The sequence below is a fragment of the Monopterus albus genome, unplaced genomic scaffold (genome assembly GCF_001952655.1).
Source record: "Monopterus albus unplaced genomic scaffold, M_albus_1.0 scaffold7.1, whole genome shotgun sequence".
Classification (NCBI taxonomy): Eukaryota; Metazoa; Chordata; class Actinopteri; order Synbranchiformes; family Synbranchidae; genus Monopterus; species Monopterus albus.
The window spans coordinates 5,571,306-5,588,228 of NW_018127887.1; the positions used below are offsets into that span (position 1 = coordinate 5,571,306).

General features: G+C 40.9%; 2 protein-coding genes across 2 annotated transcripts in view; both read right to left on the reverse strand.

The window, feature by feature from the left end:
* LOC109974488 (creatine kinase U-type, mitochondrial-like) overlaps positions 1–5,177 on the reverse strand; it is a 17,968-nt gene extending 12,791 nt beyond the window's left edge. Inside the window, exons 1-4 of the mRNA XM_020624695.1 lie at positions 4,887–5,177; positions 2,808–3,006; positions 1,592–1,687; positions 760–981 (exon numbers count right to left, since the gene is read on the reverse strand). Coding sequence (XP_020480351.1) covers positions 760–981; positions 1,592–1,687; positions 2,808–3,006; positions 4,887–5,032 — 663 coding nt within the window. The 5' untranslated portion in view covers positions 5,033–5,177. The remainder of the gene's footprint in view (positions 1–759; positions 982–1,591; positions 1,688–2,807; positions 3,007–4,886) is intronic.
* A 2,075-nt stretch (positions 5,178–7,252) lies between these two features.
* ticrr (TopBP1-interacting, checkpoint, and replication regulator) overlaps positions 7,253–16,923 on the reverse strand; it is a 13,533-nt gene continuing 3,862 nt past the window's right edge. The window contains 17 exon segments of the mRNA XM_020622590.1: positions 7,253–8,069; positions 8,875–8,997; positions 9,317–11,480; positions 11,857–12,134; positions 12,506–12,564; positions 12,668–12,758; positions 12,981–13,112; positions 13,544–13,613; positions 13,918–13,999; positions 14,091–14,321; positions 14,564–14,646; positions 15,067–15,151; positions 15,394–15,494; positions 15,793–15,938; positions 16,108–16,311; positions 16,557–16,684; positions 16,860–16,923. Of these exon segments, the coding sequence (XP_020478246.1) occupies positions 7,951–8,069; positions 8,875–8,997; positions 9,317–11,480; positions 11,857–12,134; positions 12,506–12,564; positions 12,668–12,758; positions 12,981–13,112; positions 13,544–13,613; positions 13,918–13,999; positions 14,091–14,321; positions 14,564–14,646; positions 15,067–15,151; positions 15,394–15,494; positions 15,793–15,938; positions 16,108–16,311; positions 16,557–16,684; positions 16,860–16,923 (4,160 nt within the window). The 3' untranslated portion in view covers positions 7,253–7,950.

Below are 16,923 nucleotides of genomic sequence, written 5' to 3' on the forward strand. Positions count from 1 at the left end.
TCGACCGCGGGAACCAGGGGGAGAGGGGCGGCGTCCTCGCCGACCCCCTCGAACGCGAGAACCAGGGGGAGAGGGGCGGCGTCCTCGCCGACCCCCTCGAACACTGGAACCAGGGGGAGAGGGGCGGCGTTCTTGCCGACCCCCTCGAAGGTTGGGAGCGGGGGCATGGCGTCTTCGCCGACCTACTCAAATGAGGAAGCAGGGGCAAGGCGTCCTCGCCGAGCCCCTTTAAAGGCAGGAAGCAGGGGCAAGGTGTCCTCGCTGAGCCCCTCAAGGACCAGACGGGAAGCAGCGGAACCGAATCATGACACAGTACACAGGTATTGCCCACAGGAAAATCAACAACTCTTGAGCGTGGGTCTTCTGAGATCTCTTTTCATGGTTCACATCAGTTGATGCTGCTTGTGATCAGCACACTGACACTATTTAAGTGTCAAGGCAGTTCTAAACCACACCACGATTCTCGTTTCATTGACTGGACTCAAGGTTTGCTAACACCTGACTCCAGCTGATGTTTAGCGACATCAGAAGCTTTTTCCACCTTCACTTTGTAGGTTTAATGAGTGTGTTCAGTAAAGACATGAAAGATCAGGACTGTTTATCAGCTTAGAAATATTGTGTTTGTTGATATTTGTGACTTTGGTGAAGCTCAGATCACATTTTATGACCAATTTATGCAGAAAACCAGGTGACTGCAAACAATGCCATTATTTTTTCTTGAGACTGTACATTATACAGCAGCCTCCCCACATCACTCACATCAATGAGTTGCTGCTGCTCCTTTTCTGTCATCTGGGTGAGACTGTAGTACCTCCCAGTCAGGTCACCCTTCAGGCCGGCGAGGGCATCCACCACAACCCTCTCCACCTCCCTGCGCTCTGCCCGGCTGCAGGCAGGGGGCAGGCTCAGCCCCCGGATACTGCGGCCTGTCCTCACTCTGGACGACAGCACATAACGTTCGTCAAACAGGCCTGAATGGATCTGAAACAAACACAGTGGGGAATGTTTCTACATGTATCTACATGACATTTCTACATTCAGTGTAAAATAATATCAATGATTTGAGACATAGTTATGAAAACATAAGCAACAGGTCTCTGGAGGTAGAGTTGATCCCACTGGTTGAGTTCAATAGCGTAACTTAAAGCAACAACATACACTCACCAGCCAGTTTGTTGGGTACACCTGTACTACGTTATATTTAGAAGTGTCTCTATATTTTTGTCCTCCCCAGCTACATACATGAGAAGGTCAGAATATTAGGAACACCTCTATGTATAATGTAGTCCAGTACAACAGCACCTTTAACTATGACCTCAATAATAAACATATAATTGAATTTGTACATTTATGACAATTTTACCAAAAACTGAAACAATGTGGGATTCATAAACACAGACGTTAAGGTGGAAGTGTTGCATGGAAGTGCATACAATTGTACAGGCATACCTAATAAAGTGGCTGATGAGTGTATATTCCTGGAGTAAAATGAGTGGTGCTTTTTTACCGGACATATGTTATGTTCATATCACTGTAGCAGAACAGCCCACTGAGTAAAACTATCTCTCTGCGTTGTCAGTGTGAGTGGTACCTTGCTGGAGTCCAGGTCAGTAGGGTGCTTCATGTTGAGGGGGTCATAGCCGTTGTGCCTCTCTTTGATGACAGGGTTTATCAGATCACCAAATACCTGAAACAGACCCAGAGTTTAATAATATAAAAATATCTAATATGCATTTATTTGTGTGTTATAATATGGATAATCTAAATGATGCCTGAAATTAACCACAGTGCATTTCTGGGCCATGAGACTGTTCCAACACAAAACTATGGTGAAAGCTCAGTTCAGAAAAGATGCTTTCCAGAGGTTGCAGGTTGTCTTGGTGGACTGCTATGGATCAGACAGAGGAATTCTACTTTTGCTTGGTTCAGTGTTTTCCTGAAGGACATTTCAGCAGGGTGTTTACTCCTAAGAAATTACTGTGACTTGTGTGTTTAAAATAAAGTCTGAAGCATAACACTGAGGCTGGCTGTGGCGTTTGTTACTCTGCAGTCCTGCTCATAAATCTATACATTTCTTAGCCAAACAGGACTCATTTTACACAGTGTGGGTAAGCTCGCCTTGCAGTAATACCACACCCATATGACCTCAATCACAAGAAACAGCCACACATGTAAAAAGAAGGAAGCAACGATGAATCATACAGTATCACATTTTAGAGACACCGTATGAATAATGTTAACTCAAATTCTACATACAAAAATAATATATTAGCCAAATTACTACCATCAAACAAGGAAACTTCAGATATTTCTGAGGTCTCTAAAAATAGTACGCAATTAAAATGGAAATGTACTTTGATTCTCACTACGAATAGATAATGAAACCTTGAAAAAGTGGCGTCTTGGCCTAAAACACTCCCTTTCCTCTGTTGTAATACTCCTTCCTTTGAAACAGGGCAGGGAGAAAGGGTGGCTAAATTCCCTGAAGTTGGAATAAGAGCTAAAAGAAAACTGTATTTTTCCAGTCAGTTCTAAATGATTAAAAGGGTTTTTATCTTTGTGTAAACTGTCATGGCAGTGAGGTTGGCCTGGGACTGGAATGCAACTGTCAGTACCATCCATCCATTTATTTATTATGTCATTTTCTGTGATTTCCCCCCTTTTCTCTGAGTTTAGACTTTTGTTAGTGCTGTCTTTGTCACTGCAAACTTCTACTGGTGTCCTGAGGAGGTTGTGGACAACCAGGATTCTTGTACAAAACACATTCCATTCTTGTGTGTGTTTGAAAAGGTACATTGGAATCTGACCTCGTAGGACTCTTCGTCTCCTGCCACCATGCCAACAGTCTTGATGAAGGGGTGCCCAGGGTTGTCCACACCTGTCTGGATGGCCTGGTCCAGTGTGTAACCATTGGGAGTGGCTTTATCACACAGCTTGGCATAAATGGCAGGTGTCAGGTTACTGGCCATGCAGTTGTTGTGTTTGCGCAAGTCTGGGTACTCCGCACTACACAAACACAAAATAACACATTGCTGCATTGATTTCTTAGGAATGGGCACAAATTAACCATGAAGCTATGCCTTTGGAGCAGGTGCAGAGTGGGCGATCCACTCAGGAACACACCCATGTGACATGTTTGCAGGTAACTTATGGCAATGGGACGCCCTGCTGCAAACGATGCCCACTAAATTATACATACAGTACAGACAGGTGACAACTCAAAGGAAAACCAACATACAAAGTCTCAGTGAGGTGCTGGGCCACCACATGCCACCTTAACAACTTCAGTGCACCTTGGAATTGACTCTTGAAGTCTCTGGAGGGATGATGAACACCATTCCTCCAAAGGATATTCCCTCATGTGGTGTTTTGATGATGGTGGTGGAGACATTAACAAGTCTCCCATAGGTGTTCAAATGGGCTGAGCTCTGGTGAGTGTGAAGGCCATAGCACATGAGTCACTTTCATCCTCATCAAACCATTCAGTGACTGTCCTGTGGATGGGGGCGCCGCCATCCTGGAGGAGACCGTTCCTTTATTCCAGGTTTTCCTTTAATTTGTCACCAGACTGTAGATTATATAGGAGCACAGGAACACGAGGCTGGTACCATCGGTCATATTGGCATTGTAAAAAAAATAATAAGATATACTTAGATATACTCCTATACATTGAATGCAATTCGGAAAAGTAACTAGTAACCAAGGTTATTAAATGAAATGTGGTGGAGTAAAACTTAGCCTACATTATTTGCCTATGAAATGTGGTGAAGTAGCAGAAAATGGAAATAGTTAAGTTCAGTACAAACACCTAAAAACTGTACTTAGATGCAGTAGTTGAGTAAAGATTCTTGTTTACTTTCCACCACTGATTATTATTATTACTCTTCACCCCCACCCCACCAGCCGTCCTATTTATTTGTTAGCATCCCCAACATTACAGTAGTTTCAATTATCAGTTGAAAGAAGTCGGACATGATTCATATTTAATCGTAACAGCAAAGCTTGATCCATCCATGGGTTGGTAATGACAACCTCCAAACCAGGTTACTACTTGTGAAATGACCGGCTGTCGCAGGGTGCTCCTTTAAGTGTGGCGAATAATAATACAAAGATCTTAGGGCAGGGTTTTACATCTGAGCAGGAAATAACGCTTGATATTCTGTATAGATACACAGCTCTTTGTGAGGCAGTGTGTCGTGGGACACGTACACATCGACCCTCTGCCTCCCATACCCATTCATATTTAGGCAAATAACACGCAGAGGCAGCTGCTCCTCTTTCTTTCAAAGAAATGTAATTCTACATACCACATCTATGTATAAGACTTTCATGGTCGATTAAACCTACTAAACAGTTTTCCATAAAGGGTTCACTATTCGACCAGTAGGCCTAGGTAAGATCTCCATTTTAATTTTAGTGGGTATGACAAAAATACACAAAAAACAATCGCAAAAGTATCACTGTACAACTCCACTACATTTTGCTTATAATAATGTAATTGAATAGGCTAATAATATGCCAAATTGAATGGTTTTCTGGCATTTTAACGTGTTTAAAGATCTGGTGAATCTCCTATGGCACTCAGTATTTGGCTGATATTCTGTGTGCATTTCTGTGATACAGTGGTTTTGAAATTGTTATAGATTGTAAAATTATTCATTTGAAGGTTATTTGTGGTAAAGGGGTGGTTAAATGCTCTCTTTGACAATGATAGCTAGTAAGATTACTTCCATGTCTCACACCCCGCCTTTTTCATTAAGCCGCACTTAAATCCACATTTTTAGCTCTGCAGAACAAGACCGCCATCACATTAGAACTAATGAGGACTTGTAAATTAACGAAGATAATGATGTAACAGACGAACAGGCCGGCCGGGTTACCGTTACCTTGCAGGGTACCTCCTGCGTACAGGCACTCCGGCGCTGACATGATCCCGGTGCAACAGAAATCCAGCCGTTACTGAGCCACCCACCAGCGTCAGGATCCCGATGTTTCGCTTGGATGACAGGATTCTCGAGAAGTTGCTCGCCATTTTTGTGTTCTTTATGTGTTAAAAACGCCTTTTTTTCCACGGTCGAAAGGAAGGATGGACAGGTAGGTGAGGGTGTAGGTGTTAGAGTACCTCTGATGGAATGATTCAGCCAGAGCGGTGTCAAGATTGCGGCAGAGTTACAGCATGGGACCGGAAATGTGCGTCTAGCTTCAAAATAAAAGTGCTACATAAACCTTAAAATAATAATAACATAGAAATAGAAAACGTCACTTGTGCAATAAGTACTACTCAGAACTTTTACTTAAGTAAAAAGTGAAACGGTAACCTATAAAAGTATTGGGATCAAATCATACTTTAAGTAACGAAAGCAAAACTACTCACTATGCAAAAGGCATCATATTATTGGATTTAGTGGAATGCATTATTCTGTCTATCATGCAGTGTTTCCTGCACCACTGGAACCACACACTGGTTGCAGAGGTGGTTGTGGGGACTCAGCTGCAGGGAAAGGTAAGGAGGACTTGGGTTTGATCAATTGTAGTATTAAAAGGTTTACACCTAAATAAATGAGTAATCAAAATTCAATAATGTAATTATAGTCTGTTGTCATAATGATTATGGACATTTTTTATACTGTGCTATTGCTACTTCTACTCAGTACTAAAGGATAGGCCAACATTTTAATGCAGCAGTACATTTACTTTCATTTACTGAGGCACTGTTCAGACTACCAACAGGACAGCGGTAAAAAATAAACAGGCCTATTCCATATCCAGATAAACCTTACATCTAAAGAGTCAGTTGTTCAAATTTAGTTATATCATTTTCACTTACACACAGAGGGGAGCGCACTAAGGGTTTTATTGTAAAATTTGCAATGTATAGGAAGTGGCAGTGCTCGTTTTAGCCAGCTTGACAGTGGTAGAACAGTACGTGGTATGAATACTGAAGGACGTCAGTGAATAGGGCTACAGCACTGAGAGGTTTCATATCACACTGAGCAACCACACTATTCTGGCTTCCTAAACACACAATGCTCATTCTCATTCTTCCCTTCTGAAACACACAATATTCCTTTCCGCATTACGATTTGTCACAAGGTTAATCCAGTCATTTCAACCATAAAACTGCTACAGCTTCAGCGATGAGTCAACAGCAGATTTGACGGGAGAATGTGTTTCCTTTATTACTACATATGATTAATAGTGATGACCTCCAAGCTACCTTTACTGATACCGCATTTTAAAATTCTTTTGAATCGTCTACAAGTGTCAGACCTGTTTCAGTCTTAACAGGATTTCTATTATGATCTGAATTAACAACAAAACAAAAACAAAAATCTAACAAAGCCCAAAAGAAATCCAAAACCCTTAAAACTGGGCACCATTGAAAAATAAAAGCACAGACCTCAGGTAAGTTGTCCACTTCTGGACTGTGACCTTACTTTGTTTATACAGACTTTTACATCATGTTTGGTATGGATTTTACAAATGGACAGAATAATGTGCACACTATCAATTGCAATCGATTCATTTTATTTTATTTTTGCCATTCAAGTCTGACCTGTCCACTGTGGCCTTCAGTCGCTTTTGATTAGAGGTCCTATTGTTCTATATTTAGGGCCTAAGCTCTTGCTTATGCAGGATAATGCAGTAATCTGTGGATTAAAAGGAAACAGCAAGCACACAGTACTCAGGTCAAAGGTCATAGTGCAGTTCAGCACAGAATGTAAATAGCTTACAATACACAGGATATGTTTAAGTGAAACAGATTCAGCATAAATGTAATAACTGTGTGCAGGGGAAAAACCTGCACACACAAATTGATAGTGCCTATAAAATGTATTAATCTTTCTTGGACTTCCAGTGTTTTGCAACACTTAAACAGATGTAATTTTTACACTGATAAACATAAGTAATAAAATACATTTGAACACATGTATTCAAGTGCAAATGTAAAACTCAATTATTAAGAACATTTACCCCTTTACTGCATTCAAATTATTAAGAAGTAACATCAGGGTGTGATGTTATTATGCTTCACCTGGAAGCACCAATAGCTGGTTCACTAAATATCCCTCAGAATATAATAGGTTCAGTAATAAAGTTCAGATTATAAACTGAATAAAACTTGGAGCTTTATCAACAGGCACCAAGGTGAGGTTTCTGATATGTAGTGTAAGTTTACAGCACATGAAGGGTTTTACAATTGCAGAGCTGTGACCTTTGAACAGCTGATAAAGGTAGGCTGCAGATAACAAGTCTCCTTTTATTTGCTGAAAGCCTTACCCTGGAATTGTAAAATACACATGACGTGACAGCCTGTGCAGTAAAGTGAACAGTGCTTGTTTGATTTTCTTTTCTTGCCTTTTCCTGCTCTGCGTGGAAGCAAGTACAGAACAAACATTTTCAATAACTTAACACATTTATTTACATAAAATCTCAACAACACAATGTATTTACAATATCAAATGATTACAACAGCTTCCCTTTTACTTAAAAGCAATTTTACGGCAAGAACTAAAACATGAAGAGTATCCATTTCAACAAATGTAGGTTCTGACGCGATTATAAAATGGCTGATTACAATTTTAAAAAACTGACATATCACCATCTTCCAAGGCTTTAGCTTCAGAAAGACTCACCCAGAAAACATGACCTACTCTGAATAGTAAAGTCATTAATATGAGAACAGTAAGGGCAATTTTAAACACCTTGGCAGAACTGCATAACTTCTACTCTTAAATCTTAAAACGTCCTGATTAAAACAAAAGCTACAGGTTAGAACATGAAATGTCAGGGTCAGAACTGTTGGTGGAGGAAACAATGTGACATTCATTCATTTACTAAGCCTTTCAAAAGGGTGACAGAAAGACATTATTCAGATCTGCCATCAAAGCAACACAGGGCTAAGAAAGGCCCACAACCTCAGCATAGACAATGTTATTGCTTTGTGGTTCAGTGAAGTAGTCTCTTCCTGCTGTAGGTCTTCACTGTGTGTGAGCGTCCGATCGACCGGCTCAGGGGTGAATGCTCATTTCCATCAGATTCTGTCCTCCTCCCTGATGTGGAGTTGTCTACATCATTTAGGAAATTAGGCAGAAGTTACGAGTTTTTTTTAATTGCTGCTAAGCCATTAAAATATGACAGGCAAATAGAACTCTCCTCTATTAGCCAATATGGGCAAAGAGAAAATATACTACATGGCCAAAAGTATGTGGGCACCGAAAATTACACTTACAGTGGGTACGTAAAGTATTCAGCCCCCCTTAAATTTTTCACTCTTTGTTATATTGCAGCCATATGCTAAAATCATTTAAGTTCATTTTTTTTCCTCATTAATGTACACACAGCACCACATATTGACAGAAAAACACAGAATTTTTGACATTTTTGCAGATTTATTAAAAAAGAAAAACTGAAATATCACATGGTCATAAGTATTCAGACCCTTTGCTGTGACACTCATATATTTAACTTAGGTGCTGTCCATTTCTTCTGATCATCCCTGAGATGGTTCTACACCTTCATTTGAGTCCAACTGTGTTTGATTATACTGATTGGACGTGATTAGGAAAGCCACACACCTGTCTAAGACCCTACAGCTCACAGTGCATGTCAGAGCAAATGAGAATCATGAAGTCAAAGGAACTGCCTGAAGAGCTCACAGACAGAATTGTGGCAAGGCACAGATCTTATTGCTGAACATCTTATTCGAAAACAGTGGGCATTAATCTGCAGCTTTAACAACTTCCTTTCTGTTCAAACTGTTGCCACATGTTAGAAAGCACAATGTTTCACATTTAACATCATAGCATAAAGCTTTACCTTTAGTTTTATCTGGAACTTAAAAAATAAAAACACAAGGCCTGTAAATCTTACCTTTGAAATCTGGTGTTCTACTAGTAGAGGCTGTTTTACCCTTGAACAACAGTGGAGACTGAGTTAGGGCCAAAATCCCACTCGCTGTTACTGGCTTCCTCACCTTTGAGTTGGGAGGAGTGTCTAATAAAAAATGTAGATGAAAAAAGTGACAAAATTATGGTTCATGCATTCATTTCTGAAAAGGTATATCATTTCAAATGTCTAAAACAGTAACCACTGCTCCTTTGTATAATGCTGTAAACTCTTTTTAAAAATGCAAAGACACATTCATTTTCAAATGGTAGGTTTTCAGCTCTAAAAAAACTGCCCAAAATTTGATGTCAACTGTGAAAAGGTTAAATCATTTCATTATTTAAACCATTTATGTAGCCAAACAAACAAACATGCACCAGTCATAGCTTTGCATCTGTGAACATTCAATGAGTCAACCTCAGCTTACCTGACTTGGCATCTCCACTAGCAGCAGCCCAAATGACTTCTTCTTCAGCTTTCCGGGGATCAGCGCACACAGCCTGCTGAGCAAGCTTCTCCATCCAGTACAAGTCCTCCGGTGGAGAGAGCGGAGGTACATTGGCTCTGACTGGATGAGACAGTGTGGAAGTTGAGGTTAATATTGCAGCTTTGTTCTTTGAGGGCTCATCGGTATCCTCAAAGTCCTGCAACCTGCTAACTCCAAGCTCAGCTTCCTCCAGCAGAGGCTCCCCCTTCAGGCCACGATCCTTCCCTCCACCCACTCCAACCTGAGCTCTCTTCCTGCGAGGCCAGCTGTTGAGGTTCTCTGGGGTCCCCTTCCCTATACTCTGAGGTGATGGAGTCAGGGGAATGATTTCTGCAGCTGTCACTGGAGACACTGTTCCCCCAGAATAGCGTGTAGGGGTGTAGGACTGGCAGATGTAGGTTTGGATGCCTTTCGCAGGTGTGCTCTTGGCTGGGGTGACATGAGTACAGATAGATGGTGACACACATCCAGGATCTCTGTGCTTAGAAAACAAAGCCAAGGGGCTGTCCAGGTGACCAGGTAAAGGGCAATGAGCACCTGATTGAGGAATTCCATCTGAGACCAAATCACCCGCATTCAGGGAATCTGAGCGTTTGATTCTAAGCTTGGGAAGCCCTGATGTTTGCATTTCCATTTCCACTTGGTAATTCAGAGGATCTGGAGTACCTGTGCCCTTTTGTCGAAAACGTCTTGCAAGGCCTCTCGGGGTTGAAAATCGAGGGGAATCATTTCCGTAGCCCAAACGAGCAGCAGCCTCCCTCTGTTGGCGGTCAGGGGTTTGTCGAAAGCCATAGCTCCGCCCAGGTGTAACCTCTGGCAGCACACGTGGTTTAGGAGAAACTGTGCTCAATTCAACGTCTCTATTAGACTGTGAAGGCTTTCGTGAAAAACTGATGTTCATCTTAAGACCCCCACTAAACTGGGTTTTTACGACAGCTGCATCAACAATGTCCAGACTATCGTCATCTGTGGATGCAGAGGTAAAATGTGAGGAGTCAAACTGCTGCGATTCTGTCTGGGAACTAGAGTCATTTTCAGATGATTGGAAAAGTTCAGTTTCTACCTCTTCTTTTGTATCGGAATGCATGCTCTTTTCCATTAGGTCACAGTTCTTAGATTTTGTGTTTAATTTGGATGGAACATTCTCACTAGACTGGAATCTTAAGTTGCGTCTGGTGGTTCTGACATTTTGGCCAGATCTGGTTCTTCTCAGGCAGTTTACTGATGGTTTTAGTGGCATATCCAACTCTTCTGGAACAGTACTACCCCCTACAGGTGTAACCACTGGCTTACATGGGGATACAAGGTGTAAACCTTTGCCTGGAGTTTGTCCAGAGCGGGTAACAATTTGATCACTAGAACTAGGAGTCTTGGTTTGAGTTCTGGCCTTGGTTTCACGGGAGATGATTGTGGATTGTGAAAGAGGCATTTCCAGTGGACTGTCGCCTTTGTCTGGTGTTTTATTTCTGTTGCAAATTTCTTCCTCTATCAAAATAACACTATCTGTATTTTCAGAAAGCTTTAATAGGCTTACTTGACAAATTTTCTCTCGCGTCTTGAAAATGTCTCTTTCAGTGTTTGTGCTTTTGACGGGACTGCTGAACTTGTTGGCTGTGTTCACCAGTCTCGGAGAACTGCGGGATGTAATACAAGGTGACCCTGGTAACTTGAAAATAGCACCGTTCTCTGCCACTCCACATTTCTGTGGAGATGGAGACCATGAGACACACTTTCTTGGAGTTTTGGAAATCGGGCTTTTGAATAGATGCAATTCAGAAGACGAGCTACATTCCGTCAGAGCTTTGACTGGAGTCTTGAGAATACCCTTCAGGGGGCTCCTTAGAGGACTCTGCTTAGTAGGTGTGTCTACTACAAGTGTCTTTCTGGCTGGAGATCTGGAAGGACTGCCCCTAAGAGCCATACCAAGCTCACAAACGCTGCTGGTTACAGGGCTCTCTGCAACAGAAAAAACACGCGTACTGTATGAAGGTGGGGTTTTGGGGGTTCCTTGGATGTGAGCGGTTCTGGGTGTCCTAGGAGTCGTATTCCCAAGATTGGTGCTCCCACGTTTACTGGGCAACATTGTTGTAGTTTTATTTGGGCTCTAAAAAACAAAAAACAAACAACAAAAAAGATGAATTGATGTAAATGTACAAATAACATCCAATATTTTGAACTGGAAAAATCATTAAATTCAGTAAAGGGTCAGTTAAGCATATTATGACAGTGCTGAGAAGTTGAAAAGGTAAATGAATGAATGGTTCCACAGATTTGTTGAACCAGCAATAAAATAAAATCTTTACATAAACATATTCAGCATTTATGGGACATACATAGGTAAACTGTTGTGAAAATGATAGATGCCCTAGTCATTTCCTATTCCTCCATAGAATGCAAAAAATAAGAAATGTTTATATGCAAGTACAAATATATATATATTTATTTTTTTTGTGACCTAAATAATTAAATGGAGAGCCTACCTCAAAAACACTAGAGTCACTGGACAGCTGTGACCTGGTGGCCCTGGTTGCACAAGACTGGTCAGATCGATGACTGGGGGAAGTAGCAGCCCCAAAAAGAAGACGCATGGGGGACCGAACTGCTTCTACATTAACCTCATTGATTTTGGCATCACTGAGAGTAAACTGGGAGGCAGAGAGAGCCCGGTCCAGGTTGCGGGAGCGAGGCTGAGAACTTGAATAGAAGGTGCTTGAGTGCCTTCTAGCAAACTTCTTTATCCTTGGGCTCCTCCTTCGGTCTGATACAAAACACACAACTTTAGTTATGTGCTTCAACTGAGTAAAACTGCCCTTCAAAAGTTCAAGGAAACAAATATATCAAATGAAACTGTAATCGCAATATGCTAATGTCAAATAAAACTGGATTACTGAATACCATAAGTAGATTGTATTTAATAGGAAATAATGCAAGCTATTATTTTTAAAGGTATTTAAGTTTTGCTCATTTATATTTTAAAGCTATGTTTCACAACAAAGAATCCTGCTGTGTTCATATCTCTGAACATACACTTTGGTTGTGTTTTTGAACAGCAGACAAAACACAGATTATAATCTGTACATTCATGTAAATGTATTGTGTAGGGGAAAAACTGCAGTATCAGTGAAGTACCATCTGCTGGTTTTACTGGCGACTCTTCCACAATGCACTTGTCAGTTGGAACAGATCTCCTGAAAAAGAACAGATACCAAGAGAAGAGCAAACATTTTTAATTTATAAAAATTAGCAAATGCAAAAGAAATTTTGGTTTTACTATTAATAAACAAAACATACCTTCCCATTCTTTGCCGGTATAGGAGACGACCGGACACTTGCTGGTGCAGAGGTGTCTCACACACTGTCTGTGTTTGATGTTTGTGTCTCCCTAAAAAGGAAGAATGTCCTTTTAGATAAAATGCTAAATATAACCAGTTAGCTGAAACAAATGCATGATGGGACAAACATTTCCACCTATCAACAAGTGAACCTATCTGAATATCCAGGTTGCATGGGCAAATACTAAAAGTACTTTAAAGGTTGTAGATAAAAGGTTTCCATTCCCTTATTTAGAACAGTGCAGTTACTTTGAAAAAACAAATCCATTTACCTTCAGGCTCATGAGATCGCTTGCGTTTCAATCCTTCCACAGCGGACACAGACTGGCTTCTTGGCAGCCTGGCTTTCTTTGAGGGTGAGACAATCTCTTGGTTGAACAGGTTTCTTCTCACCTTGGTAACCTCTGTGGACAATCACAGCATAATCTCTATTTAGAGCTCCCAGGCTTTTGTTTGAAAATGCCTTTAAAAGGTATTAAAATGATACTGCTCCCAGAATCTATAGAGTATGAAATAATTCCCCCATCAGCTTGAAAGGAAGATGTCCAGTCAATCAGAGTGCCTCGCCTTCTACAAGGGTCCCTCAGAAGTGGCAGATGTGACTAAATGTATGTGACTGCAGCATAATGAGCAAACTAATGGCCAACATAAGACTGAAAAAATGGGAATCCGATTAATTCAAGCTCTTTGTGGTCACTGTTTTTTTAGTATGGCACAAAAAAACAACACTTTTTAAAGTCACCACCCAAAGCTACAGATAGTTTTATATTCAAGATAGGTTCTGGGTGATTTTTGGCACAGACTGCATTCAAGTCAGATGCAAAGTGGAACATACCTTGTGTTTGTTGTTTCCGAAGTTGTGGTTCTATGACAGGTTTATCCAAAGGAGCATGGACCTTTGATTTCTGATTAATGAAAAGACAACAAAACAGGTAAGGTATCCTGGATTAGACAGCTACTGTAGCTCTCTAATCCATGCATATGCAATGCATATGCAAATCAAATGTAAGGTCTCTTGGTTGGGTGATCGTCTTAAAACATGAAGATATGGTGAACATTTAGAAATTGGACACATTTAAAAGCTGATGTGTGTTTGAATGACAAGTTAAAACCCGCCAATTAGATGATATTATGAAAATGCTATCTGACCAAGGTCTTATAATAATCCAGTAGTGATAAACAGCGGTTAATTATCTATGCTCATCTTACAGTTCGTGTAGTTTTTTTGGGCATCTCCACTTGGCGAAGACTCTGTGATGATTCAGTCATACTGCGGTGATGAGTCAGCAACCTAAGATGACCCAAAAAAAATTTGAATTTTGGACACAGACTCTACAAAATAATCAAGCATCATTGGATAGTCATTCAAATGTTTCCCTCACCTCCTCTTCTTGGCTGAGCGATTTCTCAGGCTCTCCAGACAATCTTGGCCACCCACACCCAGGCTGTGTGTGAACAGGGGAGGTGAGGAGACTGAAGGAGAAACACCCTCCTTGCCAACTGACTCATCACTGAAGAAGTCAGCGGGCAGAACAGCCACCAAGGCCTCAGGGAGCTGGGTGCCCAGACTGTGGTAGATGTCTGCAAGCACCTTGGGGACGGCTGTCAGGAACCTGACATGATACAGAAAGGCTAATGTTAGATTCCTACAGCTATGCCTGAGAAATATTTTGTTCATTCAAAAACCAGTGTTACACCAAGTTGGTATTTCTCCATCATCAAAAACAAACCAAACCAAACCAAACAAAAAGAACATAAGATTTAAGGCATAAGCAGAAACAGTGTTAAGACTTGTATTCTTCTGTGGAATAAAGACAATAAAAAAAAAAAGAGAACTCATTCCTGCAGCACTTACCCTGGGAGGACCTTGTCTTGAAGGAATTTTGCCAGGCAAACTGGATCTTTGGTTAGCGAGATAATCCTGAGCATTTCAGCCACCTGATAAACAAAAGATGATTGAAGTTACTGTTCTTTGTACTACTGTGCAGTCAGTGGTGTTCACTGGTCTGAATGATTTCAAATTATTAATTAAAATATGTTAAATGTTGAAGCTCATTACAATTTGCTGTCTACTTGTTTGTGGTGGTTAACTTAGGGAATCAATTAATATGGCTCAATTTCATTCAGATGGCTGCCACACTTCACACCCTTCACTGTGCCAGTTTAAGGCAATGAGCAAAAGCAAATACAATAACCAGCAATAGCATCTTAAACAGAAAAGCACCTAGTTTTTAATCAGTGTGGCTTGTAAAGCCAAGACTTTTACTTAAAACTACGTGCTCTGTAGCCATAGTCACTATTCTGACTTTTGAAAACAAGACAAATGCACCATAGAGGTCTCAATGGTGAGCATCTTACCTCCTCTGCCATCTGATCAGCATCTACTGAGTCAGACGGGAAAAGTCTGCACAACTCCAACCTCAACACAGCCTGAAGCTGACACCTAGAAAGACAGCCTGTTACTGACACCTGAACACAAATGACTTAAAAACAGAATAACCTTTTGAACCTTTATGAAGAACAGGACATATGGTAGCGGCAATGACTGGCTACAGACATACAGACATAAACGAATACACATTTCATACATCAAAGAGAACCAGTATAACCAAAGCCAGACGTTTAATGGCTGGATAGTGTAGCAGGTTTGACAAATTATACTGACATTATACAGACAATACTCACTCTCTAACTTTGCTATCAACATCAGTAGCTGTGCCATAGAGCTGCCGAATCGATTTGCTGGTCTTGAGAAGGTGCTGCTGGATAAACAGGGAGGTCTTCACCTGTAAGGAAGACATCATATGTGCTAATTAATCAGTCCAACTGGGCTTTAAAGTACCAACAAATACCAGCTACTTTTCTCTAGTGCACACGCAAAGTGGAAAAACATTTTAATCTAGCAATATATCAACACTTACCAATTAACAACGTGTACTGACAACTAAACCTGCAGTGTATGACTATCTAGAACTGTGCAGCACAGCCATCTACCAATTCAGTCACATAATAAATCTAGTTGGCAAAGATAAAAAGTAGATTAGGTCAGAAGCATGTAATATATTTAGAGCTACCACGTCTCACCTCCCGATCAGATTCAGTCATGAAGAAGGTTTTCAGGGCAGTCAGGAGCTGCTGGACACTGGTGAGTACGGATGCGTCTCTCTCTGCCACAGTCTTCTCGTAAATGGCCTTCAGATGGGACAGCAGCTCTGCCTCACTAGTGAAACCTGGATAAAAAAAAAACAAGATAACTCATATATATTCATATCAAAAGTTTAACATTTTGGGAAAAAAATGCACTTTCTTTCTTGCAGAGAAAAAGCATCAGTTGTAACATTTGTCAGCAGGGTTACCATTTGAGCAGGCATATTGTAAAGTTTTAACATAGGCACTAACTCATAGTGCTTGCTGATCCAGATTTGTTCCTGGCACTTGATGGTCTCTTCCCTAGTTTGTCTGTCCCTCTGCCCTCTGGCTCCAGCTGCTCGGTTTCAGCCTGGGTCTTCTGGGCTTTCACATTCAGCCGTGCTACATTCAGCATCTGCAGGGAGCGGCTCATGGTCTTCATCTTCTGTCTCACTGGTGTGCGCTGGGCGCCACCTATAGGTCAAGGATGGGAAATGATACACAGAAAATAATATTGTGAGGTTAAGTTCTTGACCTGATAATACAGGAAATAGAACATTTTAATTTCTGGCCAACTAAAATAAAACTTCATAAAAAGGACAATGTGAAGGTGATTCCCAATATCCAAATATTTCACTTCCATTTGTTGTCACCTAAACAATCATCATCATCTTCACAGAAAGCCAAAAATATACAAAATTCAGATGTGGCTTTCATACATTTCCTGCCCCTCTTGCTGTCTGTGCCCTGGGATGACTGGTATAACTCAGCCAGACCACTGATCAGCTCCTGCTGTAGGACAAACGGCTGCTCCTCCTCTTGCTTCTCTGGCACTGCATGCAATAATCTGTACAACAAAGTGAGTAAAAAAAGAAAAAACAAACAAACCCATTTGTCACTTTTTTTGTGCCAGGATTGAGTTTGTTACAGGCTGCTTTTAAATATTTTGAATGTAAACCTATGCAACTCTTGCTTCAAAAATACATCAATTATTAATATAATTAAACTGAGAATCCACATACTTCATTGACTCCATTAAATGAGAGCTCACTCCTGACTGGTCTGACTGAGGGAACCAAGCCTCCA